This window comes from Aythya fuligula, chromosome 9 (assembly GCF_009819795.1).
Source record: "Aythya fuligula isolate bAytFul2 chromosome 9, bAytFul2.pri, whole genome shotgun sequence".
In the NCBI taxonomy this organism is placed as follows: domain Eukaryota; kingdom Metazoa; phylum Chordata; class Aves; order Anseriformes; family Anatidae; genus Aythya; species Aythya fuligula.
In genome coordinates this window covers 3,466,359-3,483,331 of record NC_045567.1, presented here as the reverse complement: position 1 = coordinate 3,483,331, position 16,973 = coordinate 3,466,359, and the positions used below count along the sequence as shown (strand labels likewise).

The following is a 16,973-nucleotide window of genomic DNA, read 5'->3' as shown; positions in this document are numbered from 1 at the left end:
CTTTCTAGATCATTAGGGTACTAAACACTAAATACGCTGCCTGGTATTGCAAGTGCCCCCTAAAGATTTTGATTTGCAACCTTATACTTATGACCTCTGTTCAATATTCTTTCTCTTGCTGTTGGTGGAGAGGACTTTTCATTGCTCAGCAGTAGTTATCTCTGATGCTGGCGTCATTGAATTATAATGCACATTGCAAACTGTGTGTAAGCATTCCTTTTTCTTTTTTTATATGCTGACAATAAATGTAAGTTGTATTTAATTGTTAAACAAGCAATTCTGACTGTCCTGAATGTATGAATTATTTTCAGCAATGCTTTTGGAACAGTACCTGTGGCTGCTACTGCACAGACACAACCTGTATCTTCAAGCGTGCCTGCCCCATTTGGAGGTATGTAAGTGTTACTAACACCTTTCATGGACTCTAAGAAAGCAACTTACTAGTTTTTAATTGATAGTCCTGTACTGTGACACTACTTATAATGAAGTTACCAAGGGACACCAAAAAGTACTGTTGTCTGTGCATGTGTTGCATTTCAAATTAAGTATTTCATTATTGATTACTAAATTTCCAAGAAATTGTATAGATACTTACATATCTCTATCTAGAGGTATTATAAACCTAATATGAGTCAGACTGGCTGTTTTTAAAAGGCTTTATTAAATACAATGTTTTTAATCTTTCAGCAACACCTTCCACAAATCCATTTGTAGCTGCCCCTGTTGCCCCAGTGGCACCTTCAACAAATCCATTCCAGACCAATAGCCGAGGAACAACAGGTTAGGAAAAAAGAAAAAGCAACCCTGTGCTTGTGAAACTCTTCAGGGCTTGCATTGATTCTTTGTTCATGGCTGTGTAATTTTTCTTAAAGGCTTTTTGTGTTACCTGTCTTTAGAGGTGTGTGTGTGTTCAATGTAGAGTATGATATTTATGAATAGCTTACCTTTGCTTTCTTTGTGTGGTGTTATATGATATTTTTGTTGGGTTGAGGACACTAGTTTTCTGTTTCTGGTCCAGTCCTAGAATTACAGACTGTGTGGCCATGAAAAAAGTCAAAATGATCAGTTAAGATGTTTTAATACTACCTATCTGTTAATACATAGGCTATTGAATAGCTTAGTACTGTGCAAGATTATTACTTTTTAGCTTTGAAGCATGCTTCACAGCAGGTTGCCCTGAAGTCAGGGATCTTGAAAGCCTTGCTGCCAAGCTGATACACTTGATTTTTTCTTTCTTTTGTTCCAAATCCTGAAAGTCCTCAAAACTGAGGTTGTCAGAGCTGGAGTTAAAACCAGGAAAGGTGAAGTTCTGGACTGTTAGCTTTTTGCAAGTTCTCTTATTCAGTGCCTTATCTAAAGAACATGAAGCGGATTAACATGGAAGGGACAGAGAGTGGAATGTTTCAAAATGTGCCTAGACTGGGACAAATAACTATACGGTAGAGCAGAAAAAACTGAAGCTTTAGATTACAATCTTTAATTTAGAATTATTTAGGATCCAGTTAAAATTAATACAGGAAAGAATGTCAAGTTAATGTTGCATATTTTATAGAAATTTTTGGGGTGGATTTGGGAAAAAAAACATCCTTGAGTATACTTCATTAAAGTCTGTCTTAAAAAACTTGAACTTTGCAACAAACTGGAAGATCTAACTCCACTTTACCTGAAATTTATGTAAGCCATACAAAGCCGATATGTTGAGACTAAACTGTATTAGAAATAAAACTTGGTTTCAAGAAGCACAGGAAGACACTTCATTCAGACTAATATGAAAATGGTCACATTGACAGAATCAGTAATGCATTGAAATGAATGCATAGGTTGAAACAGCAGGTGAATTGATGTCCTTTATATTATTCCCTTGCACAAATAAGAAAATGTACATTTAAATACAATCTTTACACTCATGACTTATTAATTTTCTGGGGCAGGATTCTATGGAATTATAATTCATTCACAAAACTCAATCACTTCCTTATTTAAAAAAAAAAAACAACTCTTTAAAGCATTGATCTTTGGATTTTAATTAATCCTGTCTTTAAATGGGAAAACTAGTAGAATACACTGCTAAACTTGGCCACTTTTATCTGCTAATTGGGCTTCCACAGGCTTAGATCTGCTTATGTATGCATTTTAACAGAGTTGTGCTTTGTTCAGAGTTCTAGGTAGGCTGAATGAAACTGAGTTAAAATTTAATTGATCTGATTCACATCCTCTACTAAAATGAATTCGGTTTTAAGTCCCTTTTGAGATATTCAGCTATTTAATGAGGGAAATAAGTTAAGCTACATAATAGTTTACCTCACTTTATCACTTATCGCTAACTGTGCTATCTTGGATCATCTTTAAGAACTTGTAGCCTTTAGAAGCAGCATTCTCGGACTATGAAGGAAGTTACTTCAAAATGTCCCTCCTCCCAATGGCAACATATGGAAGATAACTGGATTAATGCTCTTCAGATAAATTTATTTGAATGTGGCAACTCTGTCCTTCCATCTTCTAAGCTGCTTTTTTTGGCTCGCAGAGTTTCTAACGCTTTCAGCTATAGTGTTCTGTACTAGATAAGAGAATGTGGCTGTAGGTAATGATAATACACAACTGATTTCAATGTAAGTTACAAACTTGTAGCTTGTCCTTTTATGCTAAACTAACTTTCTGCATGGACTCTATTTATTACTAGGGAGGTCTGGTTTGTAGCATTTATTTCTAATGGCTTTCTTAATGTAATATATCACTGGTTGTGCTATGGCTGAATGGTTTGCTGTGTGTGTGAGTATATTCATAAAGTTATCTAAGAAATTACTGTTCAAATGTGTATAAATGATTTGACATTGTCTGGTCTCTTTGTGGCTTCCATAAGGCCTCTCGGGAGCAATGCACTCTCACATATTTCCTCACGCTCACTTTGGTAGGTGGCCACATTTGGTATCAAGTTTCTTGTGGCTAATTGTACTTGCTTGTAAAAGCTTATTGGCAGCTATCTGGTTCTCTGCACGTAGAATTTCAGACTTTCCATGTTTTAAAAATGGAGTGGGTATGGGTATCTGGCAACTGGGCAAAGGGAGAGAGGAGCTTAGAAATGTATTAAGCAACTAAAACAAAACCATTATTGGCATCCTCCATGGACACAATAGAATGCTAACAAGTTGAGTGACTCCTGTAGCTTGTGCTAGTAGTTTGCCTTTTGGGATATCCCAAGTTGTTACTCAATTTGTTGTGCTTTTGTTTGTTCTAGCAAGTCTTCCTAATGAGTAGCTGCTTTGCTAATTTTAACTTAAAACAATGTTAGTACATTAGTTTTGTGTGTACTTTGTCAGCGGTTTGTGTGTATAATGTCTTGCCCTTGAGTACTTTGGGGGTAAACTTTTCAACTGATGATTTAAACTATATTCATTAAAAACAATTTTTTATTGTTGGGTTTGTGTAAAATCTAACATCTGGCAGTTCAAAAGAACAGTTCTAAGTTGGACTAGAAGAAAATGCTTGGTGTCTGTATTTGTACCAAAAAGCCTTCTATAGTCTTCTTCCTACAAGAATAACTCCCAAAACACTGAATAATGGTTTTGTTACTACATCCTGTGTACATCGAGAGTTTACATGCCACTCGATGTGCTCCTGTTTTTGCTGGAGACATGTAGAATTGCATATGTGCTGTATGTTCTTTTACTTGAAATGTTTCAGCAGAGAATCAGATGACAAGATTTTGTTTGGTTTGTTTGTTTTAAGTCTTACTTAAACAGTAAGAGAGTTTGCACTAGGAACTTTATGTGCAAATTAATGTGCATGATGAGAGTTTCCTTTAAAGTGACACATAGGATGGGATTGTGAGAGGGATGCATGTATCCCTTAAATTTTTTTTTTTACTTGTAACTTCCTGTAATGCAGCTGTAATGTAGGAAGATATTGCCATGCTTTTGTTGGTAGAGAAAAAGAGGGGCTTATGCTGCCTGAAAGTGCTTGCTTCTGATGTGTGCAGAATTTTTTTTTTTTTTACCAGAAAAACCTCAGGCGAAATATTTGATGTCAAGAATATGGAAGAGGCCTTTCCAGAAAGTATATCTGAATGTGCTGGATCAAGCACGTTTTAAATTATTCTGCTTATTTTTTAAAGTGCAGAAGTAAGTTAAGCACCTCATTTCTGGTGATCCAAGGTAACAAATCAGTTCAGTGGCTGTAGGATTTAAACATAACTTTTGTGTGGTCACTGAGGCATTAAGAGACCCTTAACATGGCTTTATTGTAATGTCTTATGAAAAGAAGTTATCTCCTATAAATAACTTAATGCTGTTTTTTGCCTACCAGCAGCAACATTTGGTACTGCATCCATGAGCATGCCTGCAGGATTTGGAACTCCTGCCTCCTACAGTCTTCCTACTAGTTTTAGTGGCAACTTCCAGCAGCCCACATTCCCGACCCAGGCAGCTTTCCCCCAACAGACTGCTTTTGGTCAGCAGCCAAATGGTAGGTCTACATCCTTTAGATAATCTTGTTTAAATCAGAAACATGGAGAAGATGATTTGGCTCTGTCAGCAACAACGGGTGCATATTTATTTCTGTATGAACTTTCGAATTATATTGGTGAGAGGTTCCCCTCACACAATGGTTTGGCTCTGTAGTTGAGCTTTCAGGCTTGACTGTGTGCTTGACTGATGTAACAAACTTCACCATAATTTGATACTAAAACTATAAGTGTTCAAAGGCCTAAAAGGTTTAGTTGCAAGGGTTGTTTTGTCTTCATTTGGGAGTGTCTGCATCAGATAATGCTTTCGCTAACTTTCAGAAAGCAGACACAAGAAAATCAGAATGTACTTTCTCCCAAAATTTATATGATAAAATAAACATTGAAAAAAAGCACGTGTAGAAGTTGAGAATTGAGTAGTTATGAACAGCTGAAAATAAAAAGATCAGCTACGTTTTTTTTACACTTACATACATGATGGTTTCTTACTGTACATTTTTACAAGTATTCTACTATTAGGAAACTTAGCTTTTTGATATTCATGTGTGTCATGTTAAGCTTTTATAATTAGTTCTCCAGAGCTCTGCAGCACAGTGCTCCTGGACTTTAGCTCTAAGATGCAATAACTAATATATCTGAAGTAGCCATGTTGTCAAGTATCATCTTAAGAGTGCACTGTTAATGATGACATTAATAGAAAAGCAGTCATCTATTGAAGCAGTGTTGTAGAGAAGACATAAGCAGCTATACTTTAGGCTTGTTACCTATGCAAGTGTAAACTTTGTTGCAGACACATATAATTTACATGGCTGTTATTTAACTAAACTTTTTAGAGCTCCGAAGATAAAGAAGTGATTATCTGCTTCATTCTATCCATTTGACTGTGCACTGATTAAAGTGTTTGTGTGGTTGTACAGCTGAAGCGTGAGGCAGTAGCTTCCAGATGAGAATGATTTTAAGAACTTGGTTTTCCAAATTTGTGAACAGAGGCAAGCTCTGAGCCAAAGTTGGTTCTGATTTTCTTATTGTTTTCATTACTTTTCAGCTGGAACATTCAAAGTTCTTCCTGAACTTCAGACTTTTAGTCTACAAATTATTTCTGCGTTCAGGCTACTTTGCTGGGAGGGGGAGGAGAGAGACAGACTGCATTGAATTGGGAACTGATCTTGCTAATACGTATAATGTTTCTTGAACTGAAACAATGTGTCTGCAAGAAGTCCTAGTATAAATAGATTGAGCTGTTAAGTGAAAGCTTTGTGCTTAAAAGCTCTTATCCTACATAAACAATGTAGTATTGTGAGTCCTGCTGATTGGTGCAGTCCAAGCTTCCACTTGCTTTTGTTTTGGAGCTGCAGCAAAGATCTCTATGTAGACTGGTTACTAGTGTTAATGTTTTCCACTGTTATCTCTTGAAGGAGCAGGTTTTGCTGCATTTGGACAGGCAAAGCCTGTAGTAACTCCTTTTGGACAAGTTGCAGCTGTTGGAGTATCTAGTAACCCTTTTATGGTGAGTGAGTTGTTGCATGATATTAATAACTTCTGTATGTCTGAAGACACATAATCTGTAACAATTATAGAGCTGCATGATATTTTTTTGCTTCAAATAAGGGAAGGCAGCATGTGAATCTCCTAAATGCAATTCAATATAATGATGACATGGCATTTGTAAGGCTTCTCAAATTTAAAAGGAGGTATTTATATACCATGCCCTTACAACAGTATCACTTCAAAGAAAAACACACACAAAAAACTTCAATGTAAAAAATATCCTAAGAAGTTGTTTACCATTTTATATACACTGTATTTATAATTGTGATACAGAAAAAAAGTCTTAAATATGTCTTTTTTCATTTTCTCCCAGGCTGGTGCACCAACAGGACAATTCCCAACAGGAAGCTCATCAACCAACCCTTTCTTATAGCCTTATAGACACTTTACCCAAAAGAACTCTTATGTGGTCACATAACATCTCTGCGCCTCTTGCACTGTTGTCTTGTTTCACTGATATTAGCTTTAAACAAAAAAGAAGTCTTTAAGAAGTTAAAATAAAAGCCTGCTTTGTGTACCTTTGGGGGGGGAAAAACACACACAAACACGAAAAAACAAACACAAAAAAACAGGCCCCCCCCAAACAAAGAAAATCAACACCCCCTCCCCTCCACACACACACACACCTCTCCCCAGGTAATAATGTGCAAAACAGAGGGCTGTGGTAACATCCTTGAACCTGTGAACTGGCAGGTAAAAAGTAGCGGTATCATGTATATTAAAATTGGCTAATAAGTTATTGCAGATACCACGTTCATTATGCTGCAGTACTGTACATATTTTTCTTAGAAAATAGCTATTTGTGCATATCAGTATTTGTAACTTTAACACATTGTTATGTGGAAAATGTTACTGGGAAATAGATCAGCCACTTTAAGGTGCTGTTGTATCTCTTGGAATGAATGAGCTACATCATTTTAACCATTGGTATTGGAAGTCATGAAGTTAAATTGAAGGTTTGTTTCCTTTCCTAAGAGCTCTTCTATTTATACATGCCTAAATCTCTAATGTTAGAGGGATACCTGTCTGCATAATAAAGCTGATCATGTTTTGCTACAGTTTGCAGGTGAAAAAAAAAATAAATATTAGGAAAAAGATCGTGTAGCTTTATTTCTGTGCAATAATGCTTTATTGGGTTAGAATGTTCATACTGTGAATCTCATACACAAATGAGTTACCAAAAATGATCTGCTCAAAGGTGATTTAAGCTTAATTTTCACATCCCTCAGTTTTAGCTACATTTTGACCTTGTGATTAAGCCTGCTGTTCTAACTCTAGTGAAGTGACTTATCTAACAGGAAACTTGAGTTGAGTTACTCTGACAGGATAGCTGTGTAATGAAGGACACAAAGTCACTGATAGTGACTTGAAAAAAGGTTAACTGCTAAAAGATACAATTGTGGGTAGCTAATGATGGAGTCTTTGAACATGACTTAGTTGTGAGCAGAATGGTATGTGTAATAGCAGGCCAAGGTACAACAAATGGACTAGTGCTCATTTTATTAAAAATGCACATATATTAGTAAGATCTCCTGTGGAATGTTAATTTATTGTGTTTTTTTTATTTTTTATTTACTGGAATATTTCTTGTCATACTAGAGTAGCATCTGTGGAGGAGTGAATGTGTGGCTTGCCTAATCTTTAATAGGGAAGTTGCAACAAGAGTACGTTTTTCAAAGTAGTCAGTGCTGGGTTTTAAACACTTAATTTGGCTTAAGTTCAAGTGTAATACCAGAGCTAAGCAATTAATGTGAACATTGTGAATACAAGGACTTCAAGCTTCTGGCCAGTTGAAGAATAAAGGTCTAACAGTTTTCAAAATAACAAGAATAAATGGGATCAGTTTATTACAGATATTTGAGAAAATGATGTGGAAGCCAGTTTGAGACAAGTGGGAGAATTCCTGAAGGTAAGAAACTTTATTTGTAACCGCCTGACTGAATGCTAGATATGCTTATTTCCAGGGGAACTGAAAGGCTTGATTGTTGCTTGTATTAATACTCTTATGCCAGGGCTGCAGACTGATGTTGTCTACCTGTGGAAAATGGTGGTTTCCGTGTTAACTTCTTCTGAAGCTTTGGAGATCCCAAAGGACAGGCAGACACAACAGATTGCTTCTAGTAGTATTCCAGACTTAAAGGTCTGTTCTGTCCTGTTGATGTATTTAAAGTTAAAGAGACTTGGAGTCTTGCTTGTTCTTCCGACTACAACTGGCTGGACGTGGAGTAGTGTATGTGTTTTAATTCCTGAGACCCTTTGGGGAATTCATAGGCAAACCCGCCAGCAACTACACTTTTTTTTCAGGGTGTTAGTGATGCCCTCACCAGTATAATATAAATAGCTGTATTTCTCTGTTGTTGACATCTGTTTTGGAATAATGACACAGGAATGCAGTAAAGAATGGGAATCTTCAAGGGTTTAGAAGGAATTGTGGAACACTTAAGTATACTTATTGCAGAGAACTGAGTGTCTCATCAATGAGATGAAGACCACGCTGTGGAAGGGGAACAATCCTGTGCTCCCTGAATTTCTAAATTGATGTAAACTAGGCTTTGGACAAATTATTCTGACCTAAATGAAGCTGTTTGCTGCTAAAAAGATACTGGAATTCACTTAAATATGCAAGGCTGCATATTTAAATTACGCTACAGAAATAGTAGAATGTCTTATTTTTCCATTACTAGCTTGAATGCGTAAAAGGCTGCCAATTCTTACTTTATGCATAACCACACCAGTTTAGTGTACACTTGCTAACTTCATCAAACTCCAGACAAGTGGCTGAAGATCTTGTATTGTCTTGAATCTCCTTCATATTGAACAGAAACTGACACCATAGCTGCCTTGACTTTTTTTAATAAAAGCTATTAAGTACAAAATGAATAAATATTTCTCCCATGATTAGAAATTGTGTCTTGTCTTAAAATTTTCTACAGTTGTTCATGCAGTTGCTCACACGACTGTCATAGTTGCCAAAAAGCTATACTCCCATTAACTTCTAGATACCTTCTTTTGCTTTAATGTCAAAGCATTTTACTTGATAACTTTATCCCTGTTTTACAGAAATTAATTTGGTGAGCTTCTAGAGTAATACTTTTAATCCTGATATATCAGTTCTCATATGTTTAAGATGATGCTGGAAGAGGTACATCATGAACTCTGCAAGATGGATGCCCAGGTACTGCAGCTTAGTTACTTAATTTAGTGGTTGCATACTTCCCAAGTGCTGCACTGAAACAAATATTGAAACAGGGTAGTTTGAAAAGGACCAAATTCAGTTTGAATCCTGAAAGAGAGCCATAAATATGATGCAAATGTTCTTCTCTGCTGGAGGGAGAAATTACTGGGGCGTAAAGGTAAGCTTAAGAAGTTTTAAAAAGTATGTTTTCAAAGGAATTCATGACTTTTATTTTCTTGTGAGCTGAAAAGTGGAAAATAGCAATTCTCAATTCTCTCTTGACTAAGCTGTACCTTGTGGTAGAGAAACGTAATGAAAATTGCTGCTGATATAAATGACTCCAAAGTGGCCATTACTGAACACAGTTGAAAGTCTGATTAGCTTTAGTTATATCTAGAATTTCAAGTGTTCTTATTTAAGTATGACTGCCTTGTATAAAAATTGAATTCTCCCTGTGGCTGGCTTAAAAAAAATTTGCCTCCACAGATAAGTTACTGCATTTGGTCATTTGTGAGAATGTAGTAATCCCTCTGAACCTACTGAGGTAGCATTCTGGGGACGGGGCTGGTTAGATGCTATTTGCATAAACTTGCTTTAAAAATGCATGTGAACTTCCAGTTGAAAAAGTGCAAGTCACCAAAAAGTTTTGGAGGCAACGTTTCCTGCAGATCATCCTGCTGCTGTGGGGCAATTACTTTCGGTTCTACAGGCATGTTTGAAAGTCTTATGTTTAATGGTAAATTGCCTTTAATTAAAATACTCAGAAGTGAAAGTTCAAAGGTTGTATTATTCTGTAAGCTCTTCTGTTGTGAGGTTCGGGCATCGGTATGAAATTGCCTCCTCTTGTGCTCGTTGAGCATTAATGCAAGTTTTGGTGTCAGGACTGCATAACTAAATTTGAGTTGAAATAGAAGATTTTTTTGAGGATTATCTGGGATTAGAATTGTTGGTGAAGAGAACTGGGAAAAAATGCATCATGCTGTTTACAAAGCTTTTTGTGCTGAAGGTTCATAAACAGCCTTTTCCATCATTGACCAGTCTTGTTTGTTTGAGCATTGTTTCCACTAATTAATTGTTTGGGTGATACAGCCTTCTGCATTGTTGCTTGCAACCATTCTTTTCATCTCTTTTCCCTTAATGATCAGTAGGTTCACCAGCCACACTGGCATTTCTGCATTTGATGGAGACAATGGTGTATACGCTTCTGGTCAGGAAAATTCCAGCTATGAATGCAAAGTAGCTGCCATAAATGAGAAACTGGGAGATGGGGGTGGGGAGAAGAGGGGAGGAAGAATCAAGAACTGTATTTGCTGTTAAATAACATAAGGGGTGTCCCTACACTGACTTCTTCCCTTCCCTGCCACCCACGTTCCCAGAACAATCCCCTCTTGAAATGGCTCAAAGTCTGGCTGCTTGACTTCATCCAGTAGAAAGAATGCAGTCATAAAAGGGGAGTGGAGAGAATATCCTGTTACTTGCGTGACCTCCCTACCTCAGTAAGGGAGGAGGACAGCTGCCTAGCACTTCCTGGCTCTTATCTGAAAAGATGACAGCTAGAGACTTGGGTGGTATTAAGTATGTGTGCTTAAACACTAAAGCTGTCTGGGAGCATGAGATTAGGTAATTTTCAGAATTAAAGTAACTTCAAAGTGCATCCGATGAAACTACATAACTTTGAATTTCTGTAGTAATAAAGACCTACAGATTACCTTTCAGCTTGCTTTTTGCTTCTGTTTAGTGTGTTTTTACAATAAACTTGTCAATAGTAAGCCTTTAAATAAGAAGAAACTGGGTAACAGGTGATGGTTCTCCCTTCTGCTCTGTGAAATATGTTCTTAAGATTACTACAGAAATGCAACATGGACAAGATTAGAGGACAAGTGGGCTCTAGTAGCTACTCCCAGTTCACTTCAAATGAACCTGTTTTCAAGTAAGTGCCCTAAGCTAATCCATCCCCTAATATCTCCCCAGAGGCTAAACTTTGAAGAGAACCCTCTTCTGGAGGAGAGCAGGGAACGCGAGAGTAATATGAGTAATGTAGCTTACCTGGGTGCTGATATCCAGTCCTAGACCTCTTGTATCTACTACAATAACAGTCAAAATTGTCTGGATCAGCAGTGCAACAAAGTTGTTGAAACCAAACATCAAAGCATAACGCTCCATACTTAGATTGACAGCAATCTGGAACCTGAAAATGAATATACAGCCAGGTTAACTGAGCTCTGGAGAACTTGAGTGCTTGCAACCTAAGGGAGGAAGTTTGGGAATGATTTCATTCTCACAGTGGAGTCTTCACAGGATAAAGCTTCTTTATTTTTGATAGTTACAGTTTTAATATCTTCATTTTGGCAGAGATCTATTTTTTGTTATTTCACTTTTGCCATGTTATTGTGCATCTTATTTCGGATATTTTTGCTAAACGAGGACCTGTGTATGTTCATGTGATTATTTAGAGAAGTCTCATACATAAATAATTGGACAGTTAAATGTAGAATAAGGTAATGACTGACTTGAAATAAGCTATTTTTATGGTTAGGTCATACATTTAAGTGTAGTTTTATATAGGCTAGAAATACTATTTTGCTATAGCGACCTATTCAAAAATCTTATTTCTGTGGAAATTTCTAGTAAAAATTCATGAGTGTGAAAGTGATATTTCTGCTGATTCAAATCAATTTAATTGGAACAGTTGTGCGTTATACTTACGTTGCTATTGTTATAAGGAACATGTAGCATGCCTTAAATACAAGGTAACCAGCGTAACATGCCCAGATGTTGTCTGTAAAGTACATGAGAAACAGAGAACCAGCATCCATGGCAGAGAACATTCCCAAAGCCAGTTCTCCAGAAAGATCCCAGTCTACTTTGATGTATCCAACTGCCATGGATGTTGCTGAACCTAAAAATGAAAAATAATTTAAATTCAAACATTACTATCCTTCTAGAGCCATGGCATTACTCTGTAAATGGATCACTTTTTTTTTTTTTTAAGGCCACAGTAGACTTTGATAACAGTGTGGCTTCTATTTTCTATTAGTGCTGTGGGAGTCTGTTTTTTGCTTTTTTCTTGCTTACAGAGCTTTGTCAGGATGAAGCACTCCGAGAAAGTGCCTAATGCCTAAGGTTGGAGGCAGCAGTACCTGGCGTATTGTTGTTGTGCCATTTTTGACAACCAGGAGTAAGAGAACAACCTCACCAAGCACTTCATGCCTGGGGGAGTTTAATTCTTTCATGTAAAGCTCTTCATGAAATGACAGTCTGTTGTACTCCTCCATACTTTTTTTTTTGTTTACCTAATGAAAGTATAGCTTCAGTGAAAATTTTTCTGGCGAAAAATGTCATACTCCTTATTGATAATGACATATAGCAAAAATACCTTCTACTACTTGTAAGAATGCTATCCAGCTATGGTTTTTGTGCTCCTCTAGCACTGAGGCCTCCTGTGTGTTTATGAAAGCTTTTTGAAACACTATGCTGAGGTTAGTAGCTCAAATGCAAAAGAAGTCTGGTCCAGGCAGGTTATACAGCAGTGAGTACTGGCTACCCCTGAGCTTTTCGGCAGGATAGTACCCTAGTGGTCAGGACTTGCTGGCTGCATGTGTTCCTCATCAGAATTCAGAAGTCAGTAGGCCTCCCTCCTTGGTCTGTAACTACAATAGGCAGAGGTTCCTGGTAATGAGAGTGCTTTCTGTACTCCAGAATAGTATCAAGTTCCAGACAGTGCAAAAGCATGAAAGCTCTTGGGAATGCTGCTCAAACCAGTAGACGAAGCTTTGGGGTAATTTCAGTTAAATGCACTTCATGCTGTGTACAGGGAGGGAGAGTAGACAGACAATTCCCTGTATTACTTGTGAGATAAGACTGCTGGTATGAAGGAGATACGTGGAAGCTTGGAAATGAGGCTGCATTGGTACTGCATAGCTTTTTAAACAAAGTTGCACTCTGAAGTGGCACACAGGTAAAGAGGGATATCATTGCGTCAATGGATCATTATGTTGTTGGGTCACAACATGCTTATCCAGGATCACTTAGCCTGAAATGACTACTCATCCGCTGTCAGAACAGACTGTCTAGAGCAGATATCTCTAGTTCAGTTTATTTTTTTTTTACTTTTTGTATCAACTCATTTATATGTATTTCGGAGACGAGTAGGCAAGGTGGAACTGCACAAGTTTTTTGAACTGCTTACTCTGCATTGAATTTATGAACTAAACAGAGCTGTGAATGAAAACTTCTAAAACTTCTTGGTGGAACAAAGTGCCCTGAGAAGGAAAAAACTACGTATTTTGTGTGTGTGTGTGTGTATGAGTATTTTAAAGACCCCAGGGATAAACCTGTATAGTAAAGAGATGCTTTGCACGCTATTTATGTGGGGGTTATGTGTTGGAAGCTGTTACTATTGACCTTAATCCTTATAGGAAATAGTTGCTGAAGACATCATGAAAGGATGTCATCAGCCAAGACAGATTAGAAGTAGCTGCTAGTGTTTTTTTACGTACCTAAAAAAGTTGCTATTGCTTCAACAGCTCCATTGTACACTGCAGAGCTGTGGGAGGGGGCTCTGAAATCCCACAGCACTTGGATGTAATTCACAATCTGATTGAAGCCTGCCGTAGCCAAAGCCCACCACAGGGACCAGTAAAGCAGCTTCCTAGAGCTGTAGCAATCCCTCAAGTCCCTGCTCAGCTGCACCAGTACTCTGAGCATGTGGTTCTGGGGCTTGGGCTGTTCAGCCTGCTGCTGTGGTGCTGGTCCCGTGTCAGCAGCTGCGCAGTCCTCGTCCTGTTGTTGGCAGCTCGACGGCCCGTTGGAAGGGAGCGTAGCCACAGCTTTTTGTGGTTGCGGGAGGGTTTCAGAGACACCTTTTTTATGGAAGAACATGCTCTTCTGGGGCATTGGCAGGAGAAAGGAGCACAGGAATGCCAGGGAGACAGAAGTGAGTGTAATGGCATTGAGATGGAAGTAGGACACGTGTGCCAAGGAAACCAGCAGCTGTCCCAGCACTGCGGCAACTGTGGCCGCAACAAGGGTGATGCTCCTGCAATAGCTCGTCACTCGCTGATAGCGATCGGCGCTGACGACGCTGTAGATGTAGGCGTAATAGGCGACCTCGGTGGCTGTCACCATCCCGTAGAAGAATTCCATCACCTGCATGGCCACCACGCCGTGAGCGAAGAGCAGCAAGAGCCAGGTGACGATGTAGCTGATGCCCTGGAGGAGGAGGACGGGCTTGTAGCGCACGTAGTCTGTGATCAGGAAGACCGGGAGCAGGAGTGCGAGGTAGGAGTATGTCCAAACGGGGAAAATCTGGTTGGTAACCTAGAAGGAAATTGACTTTGCTCTGACACGAGCGTTAAGTACTATCAAGTACTATTCCCTGTGGTATCTGAAAATTAATTCCTGTTTAGTTTTACTTTCCATATGAGTCATTGTGTACTGATGATTACCTCTCCTCATTGCTGGATTAGAAAAATTAAGATGCTCTTATGGTGGGGGAACTGGAGTTGGACTTGGTATCTAGTTATTACTATGTTGTCTTCACATGTTATCTTTAAAAAAAGATAACATGTTACAGAAGTTACAGAAAAGTAAGTTCTTAATGAAACAGTATTTGAATAAGTTTCAGTTGGCCTTCAATTGCATAGATGCTCCAGAAATAAATTGTTTTCCCTAGAAGCTGAATGGTTTGGGTTGGAAGGGACCTTAAAGGTGATCTAATACCAAAGCCCTACCCTGCCCCATCCAGCCTGGTCCTGAGTGCTTCCAGGGATGTGGCATCCACAGCTTCTGAGCCGTGGCCTCACCACCTCCATAGAAAAAAAAAAAGTCTCCTTGTATCTCACCTAAACCTACCCTCCTTTAGTTTAAAGCCCTTCCCCCTTGTGGTGTCACTGCACTCCCTGACAGAGTCCCTCCCCAGCTCTCCTATTGGCCCCCTTTAGGCACTGTCAGGCCGCTGTAAGGGCTCCCTGGAGCCTTCTCTTCTCCAGGCTGAACAACCCCAACTCCCTCAGCCTGTCACCATCGCAGAGGTGCTCTAGCCCCTTGATCATTGTGGCCCTCCTCTGGACTTGTTCTAGCACCTGTATTTTTCTAAAACTGATCTCCGTCCAAGCTGGCAGGTGCTGAGCTCTACACTAAAGCTCAGCGTTTGCCCAGGTAGCTTTGGCTACAGCTGCAGCAGGGGTGTGTGTTTCTTCTGGATACACGTCACCAAGTGAACTCTGACCGTAAGATGTCTGTTTTGGGGAGGTCTTACCTAGTAAGTGCTGGACCTGCTTGGATATTAGGTCACGATTTCTTGTTCTCAGCTTAAGCAGTTAGACTTGAATTGTTTCACATGCTGAGAGAACAACGATAGCTGTTTATCATTTTATGAACTAGTATGATTGGTGAGCAGCAGGATCACTGCATCTTTCTGGGAGTTGCTTTTGTTTATCTGCAGTTTAAGTGACTGAAACTTGGGGATTTAGCTCATGACAGGAGAGTGTAGCTGAAAGAGTCAGTATCTGTACTGTTCTTATTTTTGAGCTGGTTGTTGCTGAAAAGAGAATTAAGGCATTTCATCATCCTACTTACATACTTAATGTAAGAAAGTTTTCACTTCAGATTTCAAAAAACAAAACAAAATACACTTAATACACCTCTTTCAGAGGAAAAATTGGGTTCATGCTATGCTGGCAGATTCTGCCTCAGCTTTTACTAGTGCAAATCAGGAGTGATTTCATGCTCACAGTTATATGGGTGTACATAGATTGTGTTGTCTAGTTATGCCATTAGATTCATGATTCTCTTTTAATTTGTCCTCTTTTTATTATGAAGCATGCACCTGAAGCAACCAGTGCTGAACAGAGGAGCAGAACACAGACTCACAGTACATGCTTTTTAAAAAATAATTAAAAATTAAAAAACAACTTTTATGTGAATCTGACCTGCACAGACTAGACTAATGGATGCACAGAACACCTTAGTAACGTAGGTAATAATCTAATAGGTCATCAGCGGAAGCATGCTTGGTTGCCTTATGTCTGATCACTATTTCATATTTATTGTTAGTATAATTCCCCAATAAGTATCAATAAATCTCATTGTTGCTCTTTCTTGGGGGGAAGGAACTGTCTGACCTGATCTTGTTGAAAGTATCAATTTCTTAAATAACAACCAAAATGGTTTCAAAGCACAGGAATGTGGGGACTTCAGAACATAAACTTGCAAAAGAGGAGAATCCTTATCCTTTTCCAGGACAATCTTACATAGGGGTATCTCGATAAAATACACCTATCTTACTGAATGCTTTTTCTCCCATTCAGTTATTACTGTGAGTCTTACTGCTTTAAGGTTTCTAATTATATAAGAGAACAGCTGCTTACCTGTTCAATTGTTAGGTTTTTATCTGGTCCACTTAAGTAAGGAGTGAGAAAAGATTCTGATGGCCTCATTGTGGAAAAAAATCCATTCGCACAAATGATGACTGTGGGATAAATCCAGTTGCTGCCTATGGCTCCTTTCCAGCAATCCATAGTCCATGTAGAAACGTAGTGCACCAGAAGTTTAAAAAATACTGTTCACAGTTGCTAAAAATTCATTTGTAGGTTTACTTTTTGATCAACGCTGCTTCAGCTAATGCTGCTTTCACCACACTTGCTGCTAATCACAGAGAGCCTGTAAATGAACAACTCGGATCAAGGGACATTGGTGGCAAACTCTGATCTCTGTCTTGTCTATCAAAGGTTGTTCTTACTGACTCACTTAAAATTAAGTAGATGTAGTGGAAGAATAAAGATCCATTAC

At 38.5% G+C, this 16,973-nt stretch overlaps 2 protein-coding genes across 7 annotated transcripts in view; one reads left to right on the top strand and one right to left on the bottom strand.

Moving 5' to 3' along the window:
• AGFG1 (ArfGAP with FG repeats 1) overlaps nt 1-6,521 on the top strand; it is a 35,605-nt gene extending 29,084 nt beyond the window's left edge. For 2 of the 6 annotated variants that reach the window (XM_032193102.1, XM_032193096.1), the window contains 6 exons: nt 312-391; nt 688-780; nt 2,861-2,908; nt 4,303-4,461; nt 5,875-5,966; nt 6,321-6,521. In XM_032193102.1, the coding sequence (XP_032048993.1) occupies nt 312-391; nt 688-780; nt 2,861-2,908; nt 4,303-4,461; nt 5,875-5,966; nt 6,321-6,380 (532 nt within the window). In that variant the 3' untranslated portion in view covers nt 6,381-6,521. The remainder of the gene's footprint in view (nt 1-311; nt 392-687; nt 781-2,860; nt 2,909-4,302; nt 4,462-5,874; nt 5,967-6,320) is intronic. The other 4 variants (XM_032193103.1, XM_032193100.1, XM_032193099.1 and 1 more) reach the window with 3 other exon arrangements.
• A 3,571-nt stretch (nt 6,522-10,092) lies between these two features.
• LOC116492636 (thiamine transporter 2-like) lies at nt 10,093-16,702 on the bottom strand. Its single transcript, XM_032193479.1, has 5 exons — nt 16,553-16,702; nt 13,682-14,501; nt 11,889-12,081; nt 11,229-11,370; nt 10,093-10,439 (listed from the first exon to the last, which is right to left on the bottom strand). The coding sequence occupies exons 1-5, from the start codon at nt 16,700-16,702 to the stop codon at nt 10,317-10,319; spliced, it is 1,428 nt and encodes a 475-aa protein (XP_032049370.1). The 3' UTR covers nt 10,093-10,316.
• Nucleotides 16,703-16,973: the final 271 nt, after the last annotated feature.

Bases quoted from the DNA above. Each gene is read 5' to 3' on its own strand.
- LOC116492636 (XM_032193479.1), bottom strand. From the start codon at position 16,702: ATGGATTGCTGGAAAGGAGCCATAGGCAGCAACTGGATTTATCCCACA. The intron at 12,082-13,681 runs GTACGTAAAAAA...TTTCATTTTTAG, and splicing joins AGCAATAGCAACTTTTTTAG to GTTCAGCAACATCCATGGCA. The intron at 11,371-11,888 runs GTAAGTATAACG...ATTCATTTTCAG, and splicing joins TTCCTTATAACAATAGCAAC to GTTCCAGATTGCTGTCAATC.